The sequence below is a fragment of the Nipponia nippon genome, unplaced genomic scaffold (assembly GCF_047370975.1).
Source record: "Nipponia nippon isolate SJK-2023a ecotype South Korea unplaced genomic scaffold, ASM4737097v1 scaffold_11, whole genome shotgun sequence".
In the NCBI taxonomy this organism is placed as follows: Eukaryota; Metazoa; Chordata; class Aves; order Pelecaniformes; family Threskiornithidae; genus Nipponia; species Nipponia nippon.
Window position 1 is genome coordinate 19,462,921 of NW_028262302.1, and position 22,577 is coordinate 19,485,497.

Here is a 22,577-nt window from a genome sequence, read left to right on the forward strand (position 1 = left end):
CACTGGCAGAGAACGATTTCATTGCTTTTATGTTATTGACAGCTTCGACAAAACTTAGATGGTCTGCTGAACCAACTCAAAAACTTCCCTGCCCGCTTGCGACAGTATGCCTCCTATGAGTATGTTCAGAGACTTCTGAAGGGCTACATGAAGGTAAGTTACGCTCATTTCTAAAATGCATTTATTTTATAGTTCAAGTTCAAGGATGTAACCTGCTTTCTTGTCTTCTGTAGATAAACATGTTAGTTATTGAACTGAAATCCGAGGCGCTTAAAGATCGTCACTGGAAACAGCTGATGAAAAGGCTTCACGTTAACTGGGTTGTCTCGGAATTGACCCTGGGTCAGATCTGGGATGTCGATTTACAGAGAAATGAAGCAATTGTCAAAGATGTGCTGCTCGTGGCTCAGGGAGAGATGGCTTTGGAAGAGTTCTTGAAACAGGCTAGTATCAGCTCTTGTATGTATGCGCATAATAGCAAATCAAAGGCTTGCTGTTGGGTGGCTGATACTTGTGTAGTAAACTTGTCAATCTAAGCTGCTGAGACTCCATGGAAAACACTGTTTGGGGTATAGCTTAAAACTATGTAAGCTTCCTCTGATGAAACTTGCATTATTTGGAAAAAACGGTCCTTGATAATGACTGCAAAGACTCTGCCTTATTTAAGTTTCACCTAACTGCATCATATTCTCAATATTTTTAACAAAAGCGTAAGCATAAACCCAGAATCCTTGGGTAAAAAAAAGTGAAATCTGATTACTGTAATACATTTCTACTTTGTAGCTATGTTGGAGCAGAAATGATTGATGTCATATCTTAAACATTTTTTTTCTTCAGATAAGAGAAGTGTGGAACACTTACGAACTGGACTTGGTCAATTACCAGAACAAATGTCGTTTGATTCGTGGATGGGATGACCTTTTCAACAAAGTAAAAGAGCACATTAACAGCGTGTCCGCTATGAAGCTATCGCCATACTACAAGGTAAAATGGAGAACAAAGCTAAAAAATCTTCATTACATTCTGCCTTCCCCTCTTGATTAGTCTATATATTTGCCAGCAGGGACTATATTCACTGTTTAAGTTGACAGACAGTTAATTGCATATGCATACTTTGTAACTCTCAAACAACTGTTTCCACTAACAATTATTAGCAGTCAGACTCCTGATACTATTAAAATGAATATTAATGCAGCGTTTAAACTTTAGGTGTTTGAGGAAGATGCCCTTAGCTGGGAAGATAAGCTGAACCGTATCATGGCACTCTTTGATGTCTGGATAGATGTCCAAAGGCGATGGGTCTACCTGGAGGGTATCTTCACTGGTAGCGCAGACATCAAGCATTTGCTGCCTGTGGAAACCCAGCGGTTCCAGAGGTAACTCTTTAATTGGTTTGTTCCTTTCTTGCCTCCCTTGGGGCACTATGTGGACAGGCCTGCAACTTTATGACTTCAGTGTAGCACTCTCTGAGTTGAAATACTAACTGTATTCTTACCTGGTCCAGCTGATTACAGCCCTGCTGTAGACATAAGTTCATCAAGCAAACAAACATGGCAAGAGGTGCATGTAGACAGCTATGACAGAAAAAGGTTTATAGTAAGAAGACTGATGTACAATTTTTAGATGATGATTTGGATTCAGATGGTTTTTCTTGCTAGCTCCAGTCAGCTACCTCAAGGATTTTTCTGGCATTGTGGCTGCAACAAGCAGGCTGATTTCTGTTGCCGCAGCCTTTAGTCTCACCCTTCAGATGTCATTTCTTCCTCTGCTTTAAGTTGCTCTGGTCATCCTTAATCATTCCACACATATCCAGTCAGATCGAAGAATCAGATTTATGCATCTCTTCAGGAAATGAAGAGAAGTAGACCTTCAGCAGTGGAATTGATAGATGGAACATTGCAAAGAAGTTAGATTTTGTTGTTGTGGACTTGAGGTAGGTGAAGAGCTGTTTGGGGAATTTAGCCCTGTGTTCCCTAGGGCAGCCGCAACAATTAGAGAGGTAGTGCTCTTTTAGAGACAAATAACTCTGGTGTTCTGCAGGCCTGTGGTTACTGAGTTTGCACTAACGTACTGTGTTATTTTACTTGCAGCATCAGCACTGAATTTTTGGCACTCATGAAAAAGGTGTCCAAATCTCCACTTGTGATGGATGTTCTTAACATTCAAGGTGTGCAGAGGTCATTAGAGAGACTGGCAGACTTGCTTGGGAAGATACAGAAGGCACTGGGAGAATACTTGGAAAGGGAGAGGTCCTCTTTCCCCCGGTAAGACATTGACTTTAGTTGACTCTTGAAGTAAAGTAATTTGATGTTTCTGTGCAGGAAGGGGTGTACTGTTCTGTAAAGCCTCTGCCGATTTTTGTGTTGCGTATATATGTTATGACCATTTAAATCTGTATTGTCTAAATACAGAATTCAGTTATAGCTAATTCTCAGGAAGTGGGACTAAAACTTCTCTTACTTGCTCATCTGTGGCTCATTGTAGGATTCAGATATTGCTTAAGGAACCATTGCAGCTGATTTCTGTAAATTTACAGGTTCTATTTGGAACTGCTTAATTCTGGCATTTGATTGAAGGACAGTGTCTAAACTGTCACAGTCCAGTATTGAAGTCATTGGTTCTGACTTACCTGTAGTCCTCAACTAGTTTGTCCCTTAGCATGAGAGAGTAAGGGTGAGGGAGGTACTGAGTGGGAGTTCTCCCTGCCTAATAGACTTAACTCAATCCCAGGCTCTACTGTGAGTATTTCAGGGATGGATAGGTAAAGAAAATGATTCACGGTATGGAGCACGTATACACTTTTGTATGGTACAGACCACATGAACTGAGACTTAATCTTAGAACTGAAGTATAACGTCTAGCAAATTTATGGTTTGTGCACTCTTGCAGTGTTGGGGAAATAAGTGTCAATTACTCCCGTATAGTGGTCATCTATGAAGCATAAATAAATTAAAAGTGATAGTTGGAGTTCTGAGATTTTATGATCTAATTTTATGTAATTATTAGGTTTTATTTTGTTGGTGATGAAGACTTGCTTGAAATCATTGGAAACAGCAAAAATGTTGCTAAGCTGCAGAAACACTTCAAGAAGATGTTTGCTGGCGTTTCTAGCATTATTCTCAATGAAGATAATTCTGTGGTCCTTGGGATATCCTCACGTGAAGGAGAGGAGGTATAGCTGCAGTGTGTGTTTTTAAATAAAATTCTGAAAAAAAGTGAATGTGGGCTGATTTAAACCTAATTCTTGCAGGTGCTGTTCAAAACACCCGTCTCCATCACAGAACATCCCAAGATCAATGAGTGGCTCACTCTTGTTGAAAAAGAAATGAGAGTGACCCTTGCTAAACTGCTTGCAGAATCTGTTACTGAAGTAGAAATCTTTGGAAAAGCAACTTCAATTGATCCAGCAGTCTACATTTCTTGGATTGACAAATACCAGGTATCAATACGGAACGTTTAAGCATACTGCAGCTTGGTTACTTCAGTGAGGAAAACTATCTGATGAGGATTTTTGTTACACAGGCTCAGCTTGTTGTCCTGTCAGCCCAGATTGCATGGTCTGAGAATGTTGAGTCAGCCCTCAATGGTATGGGTGGAGTTGGAGACAACAGTCCTCTCCAGTCTGTGCTAGCTAATGTTGAGGTCACACTCAATGTCCTGGCAGACTCTGTGCTGATGGAGCAGCCACCTCTTCGCAGAAGGAAACTGGAGCACTTGGTAAGTAAAAATCCATCCCTCTTCCAGGTTCCCAGATGAGGATTTTTAAAAGTTTAAGGAAAAGACTGATTAGCCTAAGACTTATTTTACCTCTAGGAAAAAGTTTTATGTGATTTAAGCAACTGCATCAAGCCCTGATCCTGTAGGTGGTGGTAGTTTTTCACTCTAGTCAGCTTAATGCATGATAACATATTATAGACTAGCTCACTGAACTGATCTTCAAACTAGCTCTTCCAAATATGGAAGTTACTGATTTCTTTATTCAAAAGTAAAATATCTCATTAAGCTGCTTATTATTGTAATTAATATATGCTTTTGTTTGTAGATAGGGATTGAGAGGGGGGGAAAAAGTTAAAATTGTCCTGGGTTATTTCGATACATTTTTAGAGGGAAATATCTGGTCTGTTTTAAGAGTACTTGTCTTCATTGTTTCTGGCAAGTAAAATATCTAGTTCAGTAGTGTAATGGATTAACAGACTAACTGGACCAGAGTGCTTTGCTGAAAGCTAGGGAAGTCCTTAAAAAGAGCAGCCAACGTTGTTAGTGTTGTCTTTGTAGCAACAGATTTTAAGGCAGAGACTGTTGGTAGGTCATGATTTCTAAGTGATGGTAATTTACCATCACATTTACCAAAATGCTAATCTGAAAAGCTGGAGGATTCCTGGCTTCATTAGCAATGGCTTGAATTGCTGTGGTCTAAGGAGTTACTTTATTCTCCAGATCACCGAGTTGGTGCACCAGAGAGATGTTACAAGATCACTGATCAAAAGCAAGATTGACAACTCCAAATCCTTTGAGTGGCTCAGCCAAATGCGGTTCTACTTTGACCCGAAGCAGACAGATGTGTTGCAACAGCTCTCCATTCAGATGGCAAATGCCAAATTCAACTATGGTTTTGAGTACCTTGGTGTTCAGGATAAACTAGTACAGACTCCTCTTACTGACCGCTGTTACCTGACAATGACACAAGCCCTGGAGGCAAGACTTGGAGGATCACCATTTGGTAAGTTTGTACTGAAGTACAATAAAAACTTGAGGCAAGTATATAAACTCTTAACCTCTCTAATAGATAGCTTTAATGTAAAACATGTAGAACACTTATAACTTAAGATACTGAAGAACAAAACAGTCTTCTGGGGGAAGTTGTAACCGTTTAGGTTTCACTGAACCCTCTTGTCAGGGACCATCAGAATCAGCCTGCTGGCAGATTACATGAGTAGGCAGTGGTACCTCAGATGATAAACACTAAAACATGTCTGTCCCACTTCAAAAATAGGTCCTGCTGGTACTGGTAAAACGGAATCTGTTAAAGCTCTCGGACATCAGCTTGGCCGCTTTGTGTTGGTTTTCAACTGTGATGAAACATTTGACTTCCAGGTAAGCTGTTTGATTAAAAAAAATGTAGTCTTTGCTAACAAGCAATACGAGTCTCTTCAGAACTCTGAAACAGGTATCAGTGTTTATTTTCAAGATGATTATCTATAAGTCTTAACTGAGCCGATATCTGTGGGTCATATAGGTGCTCTGTAACAAAAGATACCTAAAGCAAAAGTGGGGGAGAAGATTGCTGGGGGAGGGGTTCTATTTTTTTTAGAATGGGTAGTTCTATAGCAGCAAATGGAGGGAAAGGAAGAAGAAGTGCAGGGAACTGCACCTGGTATTAATGGTATCAGCAAACAAAACATCGTGCAGTGGACTTACCTTGACTGTTTTGTGAATACACTGCAGTACAGTATGTAGCAATAGGAAGCTGTGGTCATCTTCTATGATTCTGTGAAGCAGTGAACATCTGAAAGTCAGAACCCTTTTACAACTCTTAGAGTACTACAAAGGTGGTAACATACATATAAATACAGCTCCTTCCTGCCTTGGATGCATTGTATAAAGTGCTCTTCTCTGCTCCCTTAGCCTGTGCATAGGCAAGAATGATCATGCAACTTCAGTGAATTTTCCTCTCTACGTGCAGGCAATGGGACGCATCTTTGTGGGACTTTGCCAAGTGGGTGCATGGGGCTGCTTTGATGAGTTCAACAGACTGGAGGAGCGTATGCTGTCTGCCGTTTCACAGCAAGTTCAGTGCATCCAGGAAGCCTTGCGAGAGCACTCCAACCCCAACTATGACAAGAGTATGTAATCATTCATTCCTAATAGTGTTGTACAGCATCTCTAATGTCCTTCGTGCTGTTTTGTTGCTCAGTTATGTTTCTCCCAAACAATCCAAGGATGAAGCCACTTTCTATCAAAGCTTAAAAACTTGAAGTAACTTTCATCTGGTAGAAATTTTTAGTTGAGTATTTGAGTTGCAGTACTAGAGGACTTGCTGGCCATTACTGTAGGAAACTAAAATAGAGTAAAGTATGGATTCTGTTCTCAGGGTGATTGATCACTGACTCAGGTGTAACTAAGTGCCCTCTCTTTGCAGCTGCAACACCTATTACTTGTGAGCTGCTGAACAAACAAGTCAAAGTGAGCCCTGACATGGCTATCTTCATCACCATGAATCCTGGCTATGCAGGCAGATCAAATCTGCCTGACAATTTGAAGAAGTTGTTCCGTAGCTTGGCAATGACAAAACCAGACCGTCAGTTGATTGCCCAGGTCATGTTGTACTCCCAAGGTTTCCGTACAGCTGAAGTGCTTGCCAATAAGATAGTGCCATTCTTCAAGTGAGTAACGAGTTTGGCTTCAATCAGTAAAAATAGAGCTTATTGTTCAAAGCTATAATGTTCTTTGCAACTCAATAAGCATGTTGTACAGCAATCATTTCAAGTAAACAATGACATTTACTGAGTGTTGTGTTGGTCCCTATTGAGAATCAAATTGTATTTTGTCTCTTTTGCTTCTTAGGCTTTGTGATGAACAGCTGTCCTCCCAAAGTCACTATGACTTTGGCTTGAGAGCACTGAAGAGTGTGCTGGTTAGTGCAGGTAATGTGAAGAGGGAGAGGATTCAGAAGATAAAGCGGGAGAAGGAAGAGCGTGGTGAAGTTGTTGATGAGGGAGAAATTGCTGAGAACTTACCGGAACAAGAGGTAATGTGTGTGAACTCTTTACTTCTGTGATAAAGTACAGGATGCACACGAAACAAAGCAAATAACCCTGCAGTGTTTACCTTTTAGTGTTAAGCCGTGCAAACAAAGTAATGTTAGTTACAAAAGGTGGTAATTTGATAGCTTAGAAGCACCAAGTTAAACATGTCTTCGGAGTCCCTGAATCGTAGTGAAAGACTACTTCTTAGGAGGTGGTGCATTCCTAATGCTTATTGCTGCTCAGTTCCTCAGCAGTTAATACCAAAAGCATAGGGAAGAGGCATAAGAAACTACAGTTGTGTAAACTGAAAATCAATAGGAATTCATTGTGTACTTTCAAAGTTGAAACACCATCAGTGGTGGTTTTTACCAAGACCACCCTGGTCTGGTGCTTTATTGATAAAGTATTTAGCGAAGTATTCCTTATCAAACACATTTGGTAAAGCAAACTTAACAAAAAATCTTAACCAAAACGTGACTCTCTCTGCAGATCCTGATCCAAAGTGTATGTGAAACTATGGTACCAAAACTGGTTGCAGAAGACATTCCATTGCTGTTCAGTCTCCTTTCTGATGTATTCCCTGGAGTACAGTATCATCGTGGGGAGATGACAGCCTTGCGAGAGGAGCTTAAGAAAGTGTGTCAGGAAATGTACCTCACCTATGGGGATGGAGAAGAAGTTGGTGGCATGTGGGTTGAAAAGGTAAAATATAAAACTGAAAATGTGAAATTGAAGTTTGTGTCTAAGACTAAACTTCCTTTTTTATTATGAAAGGTGGAAAGCTTTTTCATTTTTCTTGTCTTAAGCGAGCCATACATAGAAGCTTAGATTGACTACTGAAGTTAAGTCTTAATTGGTACATCATTTCTTCTGTCACAGGTTCTTCAGCTGTATCAGATTACACAGATAAATCATGGATTGATGATGGTCGGTCCATCCGGAAGTGGAAAGAGCATGGCTTGGAGAGTACTTCTAAAAGCCCTCGAACGGCTGGAGGGTGTGGAAGGGGTTGCTCATATTATAGATCCAAAAGCAATCAGTAAAGATCACCTCTATGGTACTTTGGATCCAAACACCAGAGAATGGACAGATGGCTTGTTTACACATGTCCTGAGAAAGTGAGTCTTTATTAGCACAAATGAAAAATGGCCAGTACACTTGTACCATGGATAATCTGGCCTTACTGAGTCTTTGTTCTCTACTGCAATAAATATTTCCTTTAATGTAGAATCATAGACAATGTGAGAGGTGAACTGCAGAAACGTCAGTGGATTATCTTTGATGGTGATGTAGACCCTGAATGGGTTGAGAACTTGAACTCTGTTTTGGATGACAACAAACTACTGACTCTGCCAAATGGAGAACGTCTCAGCCTTCCACCAAATGTAATGTTACCTTTTTTACATGACGTTTACGTGCTGTCCTATAAACTTGTTGGTTTTACCTTAATCCATACTAGTGCTGTCCCTCTTTCTCATCACAAGCAGAGTAATACTCATCTCAGGTAGTGGTTTGCTGGAGTTAGGAGCTTTTGTGGAAACAAACATTTCACATTATACTTATTCTGACTGTGTAAGACAAACTTTGTGGATTATATGAAAGTCCAGGGTAACAGTCAATAATGATGAACTTATCTTAGGATAGTTTAATGCTGCTGTTGATAATTCAGAGGCTAAATACAAATTAACTTACTTTTAAAAGGTCTCTGTTTTTTGGGAGGAAGTTTTTTGTTTTGTTTTGCTTTTGGTTGGTTGATTGTTTTTACTTCAAACTCTTGTTTTAAATTTCTACTCTAGGTGCGTATCATGTTTGAGGTACAGGATCTGAAATATGCCACTTTGGCTACTGTGTCAAGGTGTGGCATGGTCTGGTTCAGTGAGGATGTTCTCAGTACAGACATGATATTCAATAACTTCCTGGCCAGACTAAGAAGCATTCCTCTGGATGAAGGTGAGGAGGAAGCTCAGCGAAGGCGAAAGGGCAAAGAAGATGAAGGTGAAGAAGCAGCATCCCCAATGTTGCAGGTATAACTTAGATTACATTATGCGGTAATGTAGTAAGAACACTTCTATCACAAGTAGTATGGTGTACTTAGAATTTATGACAGCCTATCATAGAAAAGCTGACTTCCCCTTTCATCTTTTTTCTGTTTTTTAAAGAATATTAAAATATGAAGCATTTCAAACCTTAAAAAAAGTTATTTCCTGCTGCCTGGTAGTCAAATGAGAAGCAAGTACTTTGAGCAATGTTTGTCTCCCCCAACAGATTCAGAGAGATGCTGCAACAATAATGCAGCCATATTTCACATCTAACGGCCTGGTAACTAAAGCACTTGAACATGCTTTCAAGTTGGAGCATATTATGGATCTCACCCGCTTGCGCTGTCTTGGTTCTCTGTTCTCCATGTTGCATCAAGCTTGCCGCAACGTAGCCCAGTACAACGCCAACCATCCAGACTTTCCAATGCAGATAGATCAACTAGAGCGTTACATCCAGGTAAATACGATATGCTGCTAAGTGACTGCTGTGTTTGACGTGTCAGTATAGCAGCTAGATTTGATTTATTGGTCATTAAGTTTTGTTCCATTACTCTGAAGCCAATAGCTGCTTTTGCTGCTTCTTACAGAGGTACCTGGTCTATGCAATACTCTGGTCTCTTTCTGGAGACAGTCGTTTGAAAATGAGAGCAGAACTGGGAGAATACATTAGGAGAATCACCACTGTGCCACTGCCAACTGCACCCAACATACCTATAATTGACTATGAGGTAAACCTTTCTTATGCTGGAAGTGTTGCTCTTCTGTGTTCTTAGAAGCTTGCTTTAGATTTTGGAGATGCAACTGGAAAATAAAACGCCAGACTATCTTAAATTTTACAGTTTCACAGTTCAGTGAACAAGCTGCCTGTTTAAATAAACACATGAAATTTGATGCCGCAAACTATTCTGTGGTTTAAAAAAAAAATACATTCTCTTTTAACTAAGGTTGAGCTATATTCCTGTTCTAAATTGTCTGATCGTGTTTTTGTGCTCCTAGGTGTCCATTACAGGTGAATGGGTGCCGTGGCAATCCAAGGTTCCTCAGATTGAAGTTGAGACACACAAAGTTGCAGCTCCTGATGTAGTCGTACCAACCCTAGATACTGTTCGCCATGAAGCATTGCTGTATACTTGGCTGGCAGAACACAAACCTCTAGTACTGTGTGGCCCGCCAGGTTCTGGAAAGACCATGACCCTCTTCAGTGCTCTCAGAGCTCTGCCTGACATGGAGGTACACAAGAGTGTGTGTGCGTGCGTGAATTACAGAGTAGTACCGAGTCTCTAATCTCCTTAAAGATTAAAGCAGTCTTGATTTAGCATGGAAATGATTTGCTAGCCAGAATTCAGTGATGCCTCCACCTCAGTCAGTCATGTGTATGCATAGCAAAAAGTAAAAATTACGTTGAGCAGAATCTAAATTTCTGTCTCAAGATCCTTAAGCTAAAAGCTGCTTCCTTCCTTTGCTGCTTCAGTAATGCAGGAGCGTTCCACCATTTAGTATTTAAGAACCTGTGGTAACGTTTAAGAATAGCACTCATCCTTCAGTGTATTTAGGTGGAGTAACAGGTATACAAAGCTGTGATGTTCTAAGTACAGGGTTGGGCAGGTGTTGCTGCATGGTAAACGGAGAACCTACAGTGGGAAGCAAACAGTATACAGTCAGAATACAGGCAGTAACCTGAAATATAGATGGTATATGTACTTCCCCTGTGGAAAGCCAAACATACCTGTTTTCAGGACTCATATGCTCTCTTTCAAGCTTTAGTGTATTTTAACTATTTCTTTTCACTATTGTCTTTTTAAGGTGGTTGGACTGAACTTTTCTAGCGCTACCACTCCAGAACTGCTCTTGAAAACTTTTGATCACTACTGCGAGTACAGGCGTACACCAAATGGAGTGGTGCTAGCTCCTGTGCAGTTAGGAAAGTGGCTGGTGCTGTTCTGTGATGAAATCAACTTGCCAGATATGGATAAGTATGGCACACAGAGAGTCATATCCTTCATTAGACAGGTTTGTTTTTCTTTGTAATCAACTATATAATAACAGTTATTTTCAGGGAAATGCAATGTTCCACTGATTTTATTTTACTTTTATTTTTTTTCCAGATGGTGGAACATGGAGGCTTCTATCGTACATCAGACCAGACATGGGTGAAACTGGAGAGAATTCAGTTTGTTGGTGCATGTAATCCACCTACTGATCCTGGAAGAAAACCTCTCTCACATAGGTAATGTATCTGGTAAACTCTATATGACAACAGAATAGGGGTCAAAATTGAAGCATTTTGTATGTAATCTGTTCTTAATACACTTGTTTAACACCAGCTGTGCTGAAGTTGTGTTCCTTGCTTTTGAACTAACTGCTAGTTGGTTCTTATCCTGACAGCCAGCCAGTTGACTCATTGTTACGCTTCTTGAATAACCTGTCTAAAATGCTGTGGATACTTCAGAATACTTTGTGGTCCGAGTCACTAAGGAGCAATCAAACCAACTGCAGTTACTGCTAATTTTGAATCAAGCAGTTATTTAATTTTGGCAAAAGATAATGAAAATAGTACAGACTGTAATTTGACCTTCTGGGCTCTGTAACATGCTAATCTTTCAGATTTTTACGACATGTTCCTGTGGTTTACGTGGACTATCCTGGACCAGCTTCACTTACTCAGATATATGGAACATTCAATCGTGCAATGCTAAGGCTGATCCCATCACTTCGCACATACGCAGAACCTCTCACTGCTGCTATGGTAGAATTCTACACGATGTCTCAGGTAATTTGTTGAATACAACCCCAGATTCTAATTAGAAGTCTTCCTTTTATGCTGAATCACTTAACATGCGTTGTTTGATTTTCATATGGTTAATATGTGTGCAAGAACTCAACTAATTACTTGAGTTCTGCTCAAAGCCACTGAATGACACTAGCAAAGTAATATGGTGCAACACAAGACCTGTAAAAATATGGCGTAACTTTGGGATGAAGTAACTAATGATATTTGAATTTTTAGGAGAGATTCACTCAAGACACACAGCCACACTACATCTATTCACCTCGTGAAATGACTCGATGGGTGAGAGGTATATTCGAAGCATTAAGACCCCTAGAAACCTTACCAGTTGAAGGCCTTATCAGGATTTGGGCCCATGAAGCCTTACGTCTCTTCCAAGACAGGTAAAATATAAATATGAGAGGAGGGGCAAAAAAAAAAAAAAGGGTGCAGGATGAATTTTCCCCACTCCTTGCCAGCTTTTATTAAAAGACCAAACTGAAGTGTGCTTCAAGTTAAATTGCTGGAATACAAATGAGAATATTTCCCTTCGCTTTAAGTTAACACTACTGGGAGTCGTATCTATGCAAAGCAGAAACATACTTCAGTGGTAGCACTGCCATGTGACGTGACTATATCCTCCCGTTACAGAGGATTTGTAGTCACTGACTTTTTTCTTTATCCAGACTTGTAGAAGATGAGGAGAGACGCTGGACTGATGAGAACATTGATATGGTTGCTCTGAAGCACTTCCCCAATATTGACAAAGAAAAAGCTATGAGCAGACCTATCTTGTACAGCAACTGGCTGTCGAAGGTAAAAATAAATAAAATTAAATAGTTTGGGAGCAACTGAGTGATGCTACTCTTACGACTGTATTAACATGATAGTCAGTGCCCATCATTTTGTTAAACTGATCTCTAGGAAGTTCTTATTATGATTACCTGCAGTAAACTCTACCACAAAGTTAAGAGCTGTTATGCCAGGGATACTATTGTAAGATCTACCACAGTAGATAAAGGCAGTATTAAATGATGTTTCTTGAGAACAGCATAATGCTCCCAGAAAGTTGCTGCGTTAGTGGTTATGGAATCTCTTGGATAAGGCAGTGACCCTTGAACAACGTGGATATTGTAAATTTAATGGTGGACTGTTTCTTGCAATCTGAAGTGATCCAGCTGGGTGATCTGTAGAAAGCCCACTGGCCCAAGGCGCAAGTCCATCTAGCCTGCTACCCATCTCTGTGACCAATAGCAAATGCCTAGGAAAGGCTGTTTAAAGTAAATTGGGAGAGTGAGGAGGGAGTAAGTTTGTCCTGCTACTTCCTAGTCTCTTCAATGACTGGTAGTACAGGCTCAACCTATGACAGGATTAGTAGATAAGTGTTTAAACCCTATGCCACTGTCTGTGGGACTCAGCTGTGGACATGTTCCTGTGCAAGTTAAATGAGTACAGCATTCTTTAGCTTTTGTAGGGGATTGCTACTTCTAAGTATTCTAGTAGTTCTGCTTTCATTTACTCATAAATTCATCCCTAAGCAAAATTCCCATAATCTTAAATTCTATACTGTATTGACTGATTCTTTTAGGATTATATTCCAGTGGATCAAGAAGAATTAAGAGACTATGTGAAAGCTAGGCTTAAAGTCTTCTACGAAGAAGAACTTGATGTACCACTTGTTCTGTTCAATGAAGTCTTGGATCATGTGTTAAGAATTGACCGGTAAGTGGAGACTTGAGTTGCTGCTCATATAAATAGTATTTAGAGACTTGTTCTAAAATAGAGTAGCCCGAGTACAGACTAATTAAGAATGGAGCATGATCCCATTGTTGTCCGTAGATTATCTACTTCTGGCCTCCAGATAGCAGGATCCTAGCTGGAAAGATGTGTCAGTTTTGATACTAACTTGAAGTTTAGATGCTCAAGGAAAAGCTTCAGTAAGTTGATAACACTTGATCAAAACATACTTGCTTATGTGCTTTTTCAGAATCTTCCGTCAGCCACAGGGCCACTTGCTGCTGATTGGAGTCAGTGGAGCCGGGAAAACAACTCTCTCAAGATTTGTTGCCTGGATGAACGGTTTGAGCGTCTACCAAATTAAGGTTGGCATGTTAGTTTCACTTAAAAACACTAAGTCAAAGCTCACTCTTCTTAAATATTGACCCCTAAAAAATCCCCTTAAAAGCTAAAACAAAATGTTAATAACCAATGTTAAATGTTACTAGGTTCACAGAAAATATACAGGTGAAGATTTTGATGAAGACCTTAGGACAGTATTGAGACGTTCTGGCTGTAAAAATGAAAAAATAGCTTTTATAATGGATGAGTCAAATGTATTGGATTCTGGATTCCTGGAGAGAATGAACACTCTCTTAGCCAATGGAGAGGTAAGAAGGTTTTAAGTATATACGTTAAGCACCTTTTTACAACTATAAGCTATAACAACACTATCTTTTGAACTAGGTTCCTGGTCTCTTTGAAGGAGATGAATATGCTACCCTCATGACTCAGTGTAAAGAAGGAGCACAGAAAGAAGGTTTAATGTTAGATTCACATGAAGAACTCTACAAATGGTTCACCAGCCAAGTTATTCGTAATCTCCATGTTGTGTTCACTATGAATCCATCTTCTGAGGGCCTGAAGGACAGGGCAGCTACCTCTCCTGCACTCTTCAACAGGTAATTGCTGTATAATCCAACATGCATTACAAATACTGTTAAAACAGTACTTTTTGGGAAGTCTTCACAAATGCTTTGTACTTCAGGTGTGTCTTGAACTGGTTTGGAGACTGGTCAACTGAGGCACTGTACCAAGTTGGCAAAGAGTTCACAAGCAAAATGGATCTTGAGAAACCAAATTATATTGTGCCCGATTACATGCCAGTTGTGTATGACAAACTACCACAACCACCATCACACAGGGAAGCTATTGTTAATAGTTGTGTGTTTGTTCATCAGACTCTCCATCAGGTATGTTTTTACTACATTGCTTAACTTGTGTTGATCTCTAGGCCACAGCATCATGCACAGTTTCCTAAGAAGTATGGTCTTTGGCATTTGAATAGGTTTAAAGCCAATGTGTAATCTACAATTCCTTCTTCCCTAAAGGCTAATGCTCGTCTGGCAAAACGAGGAGGCAGAACCATGGCAATCACACCACGCCACTATTTAGACTTCATCAACCATTATGCCAACTTGTTCAACGAGAAACGAAGTGAACTGGAGGAACAGCAAATGCATTTGAATGTTGGCCTTAGAAAAATCAAGGAAACAGTTGATCAGGTACATATCTTTAAAAATTTGCCCTTTATAAGACTGGAGTGATTAAATAGATCTCTGTGCTTAATCTGAATTCTCCCATCTTACAATCTTTCAGGTGGAAGAATTGCGGCGTGACCTAAGAATAAAGAGTCAGGAACTGGAAGTGAAGAATGCAGCAGCCAATGACAAGTTGAAAAAGATGGTGAAAGATCAGCAGGAAGCTGAGAAGAAAAAGGTAAAAATCTTTGTTAAATTTCTGTGCATAGTAAATATTTTTATTTACAAAACAGAGCCTGCAGAGCAAGTACTGGAAGAAGTTCAACTTCTGAAAAGCAGTATTTTATCTGTGAAACTTCCTCCTAGGTCATGAGCCAGGAGATTCAGGAACAGCTGCACAAGCAGCAGGAGGTCATTGCAGACAAGCAGATGAGTGTGAAAGAAGATCTTGACAAGGTGGAGCCTGCTGTCATTGAAGCTCAGAATGGTATGTTAGCACCTGAAGAGATCACACTATGGGATTGGATCTAAAACTGAAGTCTATGGGAATGCAATTTGATGCGGTCTGAGTTGGTCCTGCCTAACAAAAGTGTAGGCTCTTAGCATGGAGCTGAACAGTGGTGAAGAAATTCCTAATCTTTGAGCTCTGATTTTGTGCTGTTTATAGTATTGATCTGATACTTGATACTCTTTTTGTGGCTTGTGGCTTCGTTTCTGGCAGACCAGCTCTAGTTAGTTATTCAGTCTATATATCCATAAAGAAACCTCATAATCAGAAAGACCACTGATGCCTTATTACTGCGCAGACAGCATACAATCAAGCTGTCCCTTCTTTAAACTGGGTAGAGGAGTCATTGCTTATAATAAAGCTTTAAGTGAATCATTTTTAGGCAGCAGAATAAGTTGCCTGTGGCCAGTTGGCAAGTGACATTCACACAAGTTTATCTAGTGATATAGTAGTTTGAATGTTATCCACTAGTATCTGCTTCTCTAATAATCTCAAATTCCTTGTGAGACTCTTGAAGCATTTGTACTAATCCAAGATACTTTAACGGACTTTGCTTACTGTTAGTTTTCTTCCTAATCAACATTCATCATCTTTCTGGCACTGGTTAGCTGTGAAGTCGATAAAGAAACAGCATCTGGTGGAGGTCCGTTCTATGGCTAATCCACCTGCAGCAGTGAAGCTAGCACTGGAGTCCATCTGCCTACTACTGGGTGAAAGTACAACTGACTGGAAGCAAATACGTTCCATCATCATGAGAGAGAACTTTATTCCAACCATTGTCAACTTCTCTGCTGAGGAGATCAGGTAATGTGCAAGTGTGAATTATTTATGTGAATAAACTATTCACAAAGGTATGGAAGGTCTTAATTGGACTTTTTTCTGTGTAATTGCTAAAGTAGCACTTGACTTCTTGTATGAGACTAATTTACTCCTGCATGTAGTGCATGTGTCGGTGGTACAGGAAACAGACTACTGAAGCAAAGATCTATCATGTAAACTGGGACAAAACAGCTGCTGTTGAGTAACTTCAAGGCATGGTTGCAAAGCTCTTTTGCTGTCCAAAGCCACATTATTAGTTGAAAGTTGTTAGGCAGCAATAACAGATGTGGTTGCTGAGGGCTTTATCCAGGCTGACCTCCTAGCTGGCTCTGAACATAAGCAGGAGGTCAGACTAGAGATCTCCTGAATTCCCTTCCAACCCCACATTTTTCTGAGCAAAGTTAAGCAGTTTGCGAGTGACTAATCCTAATATATTGTTAAATGCCTTTTATCACCTGTAAGGTGTAACTTCTGAAACAACATCTTGAACTAATTAGAACATCTCAGCTACCAGCTACCAGTCAACAAAACTGCTAGGAAATGTTCGTGTCAACTGTGGAAGGCAGGCCAGATAAAGAGATACTGAACACCTGTGTGCTGACATACAGTATACTCATGCTATCTCTAAAAACTTTTCCCTTGCAGTGATGCCATCCGGGAGAAGATGAAGAAAAACTACCTGTCAAATCCAAGTTACAACTATGAAATTGTAAACAGAGCATCATTGGCCTGCGGGCCCATGGTGAAATGGGCAATTGCACAGGTAAAGTCCGTACTGTGGGAAAGCAAATGCAAGGTGAAAAGAGTGAGCCTGAAGGCATATAACAGTGTCTAAAGGCTCTGAATCTGTGCCTGTTCCACTAAATATTGCAAGGTATTTTGCTTCAAAGAAATCAGTAGAAGGTTCAGATGAATGCTTTTGGGCCCTGTAGTATTGTGCCAGAGAACTAATGGCCAGTTGTGATACAGCTTTTGCACCAAGAAACTTTAGGTAAACAACAGCTGATCCTTTCTATGTGTAGTGCCATTCTACAGGACAATACAGTTTTCAGCTGGAAAATGCAATGCAATCCTCTTAATGAAACTTATGCAGTCTCTGTCTTGCTTCAGAGTGGGGCACACTCGCAGGCAGCTCGGTTAAGGTCTTTTAGGCAGACTTTTAAATACTTGACTAGTTTCCTAAAGGAATAGGCTTTTGGGAAGATGCCCCTGGACTGAGATATCCAAGGATGGTTTCACTTGCCTGTTGGTGTTCAATACAGCGGTATGCTTGACTTGTTAAAACTGTGCCTGCTGTGAATGGCGTGATGTGTAGAGACTCTGTTTAGCTTGAATCTTGGCAATAGGTCCTATCCTAATTGTTCTGTGTCTTGGCTATATTCAGTACTTTACTAATAAAGGCAGATTAGCTGAGTACTGGCATGGACACCCAATCAGGTATTTATGAAAAACAATGCTGTACACTACTTAATGTGGTCTCCCTTTCAGATGACTTCCTGTAAGTCTACAGAACAGTAAAAAAATCTTGCAAAAAGCAATTACTTTTGTGTCTGGGCTTCATTTAAAGTAGTCTCCTAGGGATTGATAAACAGTCCTAAGTTTCTGTTAAGTAGCTATTAATTCTTATACAGGTCACAAGTACCTAAGCTGGAAAAGATGCAATTGATAGTATATGCCTGAATGCTGTGGTTCTTGTTAACACATATAATTTTAGAAAGTATAAAGGGCCTGTTTACTGTTTACAGCTAAACTACGCTGATATGTTGAAAAGAGTAGAACCTCTACGCAATGAACTGCAGAAGCTGGAGGATGATGCCAAAGACAACCAGCAGAAAGCAAATGAAGTAGAGCAGATGATTCGTGATCTTGAGGCCAGCATTGCCCGTTACAAAGAAGAATATGCAGTATTGATTTCGGAGGCTCAAGCTATTAAGGCAGACTTGGCTGCTGTAGAAGCAAAAGTAAGACTTACATATCAGTAATTTTCCATTCTTTAATCTTTGACAGTCAGAAATTGAACCATTCTTCAAACTTGTGAGCAGACTTGGTTGCTTTCCCTGTGCAGTGCATTCTGAGCTGCCTGTCTCATCCCTGGATCTCACAGACTTCTTAAGCTACTGAAACCTGGCTGGAGTTAGAAATACTAACTCATGTTGCCAGTTGATTAATGAGACAGTTCACATAAGGCTTAAAATAAGTGGGAAGCCTTTGGAAAGAGACATGATGTAGTGTAATTGTAATGCCTTAAGTGGACTTTACTGGGGGTGGGGGGTGGGGGGGCAGAATTCCCAATGTACTTGATGTAATTACTAGCATGTCACTACTGTGCCAGTACTTTGACTTTTAAATTCTTCCAAATAACAGTTGAATACCAACATAATAAATTAACACTGAAGTGAGGAAACACAAATTTAATTTCATTCTGAGCTTTTAAATTTAACTTGGGCCTTGAGTCAATATAAGTATCCCTAGAGCCATTTAATACTATAACAGTGTCATCTGAAGAGACAACTTCACCACTTATTTGTAGGTAAACCGTAGCACAGCTCTTCTGAAGAGTCTTTCTGCTGAACGTGAAAGATGGGAAAAGACAAGTGAAACTTTCAAGAACCAGATGTCCACTATTGCAGGAGACTGCTTACTTTCAGGAGCTTTTATTGCCTATGCTGGCTACTTCGATCAGCAGATGCGTCAGAATCTGTTCACTACGTGGTCTCACCATTTGCAGCAAGCAAACATCCAGGTAAAGATATGGTCATGTTAAGTTAACCATAAATCAATTTACTGCAACAGTTAAAGAAGTTTTGAGATTGCTAAGTAAAGAACTGAAAAAGAATACCTTGCAGAGCTGTGTTTACTCAAAATGTCTTCACCAGCTAGTTGGAGAATATCTAGTGAAATGCTAACTGTATGTACTTCTTCCAGTTCCGTACAGACATTGCAAGGACAGAGTACCTTTCCAACGCAGATGAGCGGCTTCGCTGGCAAGCAAGTTCTCTACCTGCAGATGACCTGTGCACTGAGAATGCCATCATGCTCAAGCGGTTTAATAGGTATTTCATTCTAAAATATAGAATTCTAAAGCAACATTCTCACAGCAGGCTGGGTTTTGCACCTATCAAAGAATCACAGTAACTCTTTCAAAGCGCTGTTTCACTGTTCTGAGAGCTTCTAATGTTTGTAAAAGCTCCTAAACCATGTGTAAACATAAAAACTCTCATTCATCTTTGCTTGCCTTTTTTGTTATGCTTAGCTGTTCAAATAAGTTGGCTTGAACTGGAGCAATTTTGTTGTCCAAATACAGACTTACCTTTCAAAACTAAACATTGAACCTGGCCAACTTATCCCTTCAATATACAAGCTTTTAGAGTTGAGACTAATAATGCAACCTGAATTCATAAAACTGCTTAGAGGCTGTCTGCAGTCAAAACCCAAATAATGAAAGCGGTTTATTACTAACTTAGGTATCCATTGATCATTGATCCCTCCGGGCAAGCTACAGAGTTTATCATGAATGAATATAAAGACCGTAAGATAACTCGTACTAGTTTCTTGGATGACGCTTTCAGGAAGAATTTGGAAAGTGCCTTGAGATTTGGTAACCCACTTCTGGTACAGGTTAGTTGCGTGGTCATATAGAAACTATTTAAAATTCTTTAATTTTGCCCTGTGTACTAGACAAGTTGACAATTTTTCTGTTACTAAGATGCAAACAACTTTATTTTCAAACTGTAATTTAGGAAGTAAACTAGTACTGAGTGACATGTGAGGTGTTAGTCCTGAGAAAAATACGATTAGTGAGGTATACAGTCAAAAGAAGGTATTTACTTTTTCCACCATTTTTAAGATCAAATGCTTTTATTTTCAAATTATCTTTCTTTACTTCCACTCTATAAAATTACTTGCAACTGTCTGTCTGTTCCTTTGTTCCCATATGCTATCTCTAGTGGTAGGTAATAGCACCTAATATGGCTAGTTATCTAGAATTAAATCTATTCTGAGCAGCAGGAAGAAGTTTCAGTAATACAAAGCAATAGGCAACTGTAGGAATAGTTGACTTTCACTTGAGATAGATATATCTTTCGTTTCTTAGTATGGAAATGGGAAAACGAAGGATTAGCTCACAGATGAGAGAGTAACTGTTTCTTATGCTGCTTAGAATAGGGCTTATTATGCATTAGAACTAAAACAATAATAATCTCCTACTGAGATTTTGTGTGGTAATAACCTCAACTCTGTGCTTGTATAGCTCAACTACAAATCTAAAGTGGAAGTACCTTCTGAATGTGATCCGTATTCAAAACCAACTGCAAAGTGATTGCTACCAGAGCTTTAAGCTCTACTTGGATCAGGATTTTTAGCTTGAGACACTTGCAAGAAACAGAATCTCCTAACACATCTCTGCTTCTAGGATGTGGAGAGCTATGATCCGGTTCTGAATCCTGTCCTGAATCGTGAAGTCCGGAGAACTGGAGGCAGAGTTCTGATTACTCTAGGAGACCAAGATATTGATTTGTCACCATCCTTTGTTATCTTCCTCTCCACCAGAGATCCAACAGTAAGTAAAACAAAAGGCTGTCCTGTTTGTAGAAATGGTACGTCAGAGAGCTGAGAAAGTTTCTCATGTTTCCTGTGACAGGTTGAATTCCCACCGGACCTCTGCTCTCGTGTTACATTTGTGAACTTTACAGTAACTCGCAGCAGCTTACAGAGCCAGTGTCTGAATGAAGTCCTGAAAGCTGAAAGACCAGATGTTGATGAAAAACGCTCTGACCTCCTCAAGCTTCAGGGTATGCTTACCAAAATTAACTTCCTCCTGTTCTAAAAGAATACAGTGGTTTTACTGTAGCTGTAGAAATATAGAACAAAATATAGCTTTATAGCTGATATTCTTGCTTTTTCAGGATGTCCAATGTCAAAGTATACACAATTCACGTAATTCTTAAAAACTAGCACATCTATAGAATATGTAACCTAATTTTTCTTCTAATTAAGGTGAATTTCAGCTGCGCTTGCGTCAGTTAGAAAAATCCCTACTACAGGCGCTTAATGAAGTGAAGGGACGTATCCTGGATGATGACACCATCATTACTACTCTTGAGAACCTGAAGAAGGAAGCAGCAGAGGTCACCAGAAAAGTGGAAGAGACTGATATTGTCATGCAAGAAGTGGAGACTGTTTCTCAGCAGTACTTGCCTCTTTCTACAGCATGCAGCAGTATCTACTTTACTATGGAGTCACTGAAACAGGTAGGATGAGTTGTTCTTCCTACCAGAAGCTTCATGTATTTACTGTTCAAAGCTAAATAGGCACTGCCTAATTCCAGCCCTGGCTGCTGTATTGCAGTTTGGTAGTCATAAGCCATTGACTATCAAACAGCAGGACTCTAGAGAGAAAAACCAAACTCTCTTGTCTTTCAGATACATTTCCTGTACCAATACTCTCTCCAGTTTTTCTTGGACATCTATCACAACGTCTTGTATGAGAACCCAAATCTGAAGGGAATTACAGACCACACTCAGCGTCTCTCAATCATCACAAAGGATCTCTTTCAGGTTCCGTTTTTTAATTAGTAAATGTAATTCTTTAATCATTTTTGAAGGGTCAGATTTCAAGGCTGCTTATGCTACTAACTTCACTGTTTTGTTGGTAGGTGGCTTTCAATAGAGTGGCACGTGGCATGCTGCATCAAGATCATATAACGTTTGCTATGTTGCTGGCCCGGATTAAACTGAAAGGCACTATTGGGTAAACGTTTGTTTTCTCACTTCACTTTAGTTGAAAAAGGGGGGGATGTCTTGAAGGCACCTAGCTAAAGTCTTCTTTTCCCTTAACATTAGGGAGCCTACATATGATGCAGAATTCCAGCATTTCTTGAGAGGGAAGGAGATTGTACTAAACACTGCATCTCTCCCAAAAATCAATGGTCTGACTGTAGAGCAAACAGAAGCAATGATGAGGTTGAGCTGCCTTCCTGCATTTAAGGACCTTGTTTCAAAAGTTCAAGCTGATGAGGTAAGTGTTGGCTAGGGTTTGTTTCTGCACTGAACTACCTGGTAACACTTTTTAGATGTCTGCTTCAAGAGCTTCATGGTTACAAGTAAGCTCTCCTAGTGTGAGAAGGGAAGCCTTACAGATTAACTAGTTACAGTTGTTGTAGAAATGAATATTTTTACTTCATTTGTAATCAAGGTATGAAACTTCAGTTGTAAATACCAGCGTTGTTCGTCCCTCAGCCTTGGAAGCAGCTTCACCATTCATCTGACTTTGTGGTCAGCTTTGGTTCCTGTGGTAGCAGAAAGTGTGATACTGCGTGTCTTTTACTGTATCACTATTATGTGATAAGTATGCAGTAGAGGGGAGCAGCCCTAGCCATACATAACATCATTATGGTGGGCTCTTGGACATTACTGTTTGGAATACGCTTGGATAGTGCTCAGC

The 22,577-nt window shown here is 39.9% G+C and overlaps 1 protein-coding gene across 1 annotated transcript in view; it reads left to right on the top strand.

Moving 5' to 3' along the window:
* Positions 1 to 22,577, top strand: part of DYNC1H1 (dynein cytoplasmic 1 heavy chain 1) — a 46,438-nt gene that overhangs the window by 13,596 nt on the left and 10,265 nt on the right. The window contains exons 19-63 of the mRNA XM_087747717.1: positions 43 to 153; positions 234 to 443; positions 838 to 984; positions 1,210 to 1,376; positions 2,091 to 2,264; positions 3,007 to 3,172; positions 3,251 to 3,439; positions 3,523 to 3,717; positions 4,438 to 4,720; positions 4,994 to 5,094; positions 5,684 to 5,843; positions 6,140 to 6,383; positions 6,565 to 6,748; positions 7,236 to 7,448; positions 7,626 to 7,864; positions 7,975 to 8,131; positions 8,543 to 8,770; positions 9,012 to 9,242; positions 9,373 to 9,513; positions 9,782 to 10,015; positions 10,589 to 10,795; positions 10,891 to 11,012; positions 11,390 to 11,555; positions 11,793 to 11,956; positions 12,239 to 12,368; positions 13,141 to 13,274; positions 13,540 to 13,654; positions 13,778 to 13,939; positions 14,016 to 14,230; positions 14,317 to 14,521; positions 14,660 to 14,833; positions 14,928 to 15,047; positions 15,176 to 15,296; positions 15,926 to 16,121; positions 16,782 to 16,899; positions 17,882 to 18,097; positions 18,667 to 18,879; positions 19,062 to 19,189; positions 19,601 to 19,754; positions 20,548 to 20,694; positions 20,776 to 20,926; positions 21,132 to 21,385; positions 21,557 to 21,691; positions 21,790 to 21,884; positions 21,977 to 22,151. Of these exons, the coding sequence (XP_087603843.1) occupies positions 43 to 153; positions 234 to 443; positions 838 to 984; positions 1,210 to 1,376; positions 2,091 to 2,264; positions 3,007 to 3,172; positions 3,251 to 3,439; positions 3,523 to 3,717; positions 4,438 to 4,720; positions 4,994 to 5,094; positions 5,684 to 5,843; positions 6,140 to 6,383; positions 6,565 to 6,748; positions 7,236 to 7,448; positions 7,626 to 7,864; positions 7,975 to 8,131; positions 8,543 to 8,770; positions 9,012 to 9,242; positions 9,373 to 9,513; positions 9,782 to 10,015; positions 10,589 to 10,795; positions 10,891 to 11,012; positions 11,390 to 11,555; positions 11,793 to 11,956; positions 12,239 to 12,368; positions 13,141 to 13,274; positions 13,540 to 13,654; positions 13,778 to 13,939; positions 14,016 to 14,230; positions 14,317 to 14,521; positions 14,660 to 14,833; positions 14,928 to 15,047; positions 15,176 to 15,296; positions 15,926 to 16,121; positions 16,782 to 16,899; positions 17,882 to 18,097; positions 18,667 to 18,879; positions 19,062 to 19,189; positions 19,601 to 19,754; positions 20,548 to 20,694; positions 20,776 to 20,926; positions 21,132 to 21,385; positions 21,557 to 21,691; positions 21,790 to 21,884; positions 21,977 to 22,151 (7,791 nt within the window). The remainder of the gene's footprint in view (positions 1 to 42; positions 154 to 233; positions 444 to 837; positions 985 to 1,209; positions 1,377 to 2,090; positions 2,265 to 3,006; positions 3,173 to 3,250; positions 3,440 to 3,522; positions 3,718 to 4,437; positions 4,721 to 4,993; positions 5,095 to 5,683; positions 5,844 to 6,139; positions 6,384 to 6,564; positions 6,749 to 7,235; positions 7,449 to 7,625; positions 7,865 to 7,974; positions 8,132 to 8,542; positions 8,771 to 9,011; positions 9,243 to 9,372; positions 9,514 to 9,781; positions 10,016 to 10,588; positions 10,796 to 10,890; positions 11,013 to 11,389; positions 11,556 to 11,792; positions 11,957 to 12,238; positions 12,369 to 13,140; positions 13,275 to 13,539; positions 13,655 to 13,777; positions 13,940 to 14,015; positions 14,231 to 14,316; positions 14,522 to 14,659; positions 14,834 to 14,927; positions 15,048 to 15,175; positions 15,297 to 15,925; positions 16,122 to 16,781; positions 16,900 to 17,881; positions 18,098 to 18,666; positions 18,880 to 19,061; positions 19,190 to 19,600; positions 19,755 to 20,547; positions 20,695 to 20,775; positions 20,927 to 21,131; positions 21,386 to 21,556; positions 21,692 to 21,789; positions 21,885 to 21,976; positions 22,152 to 22,577) is intronic.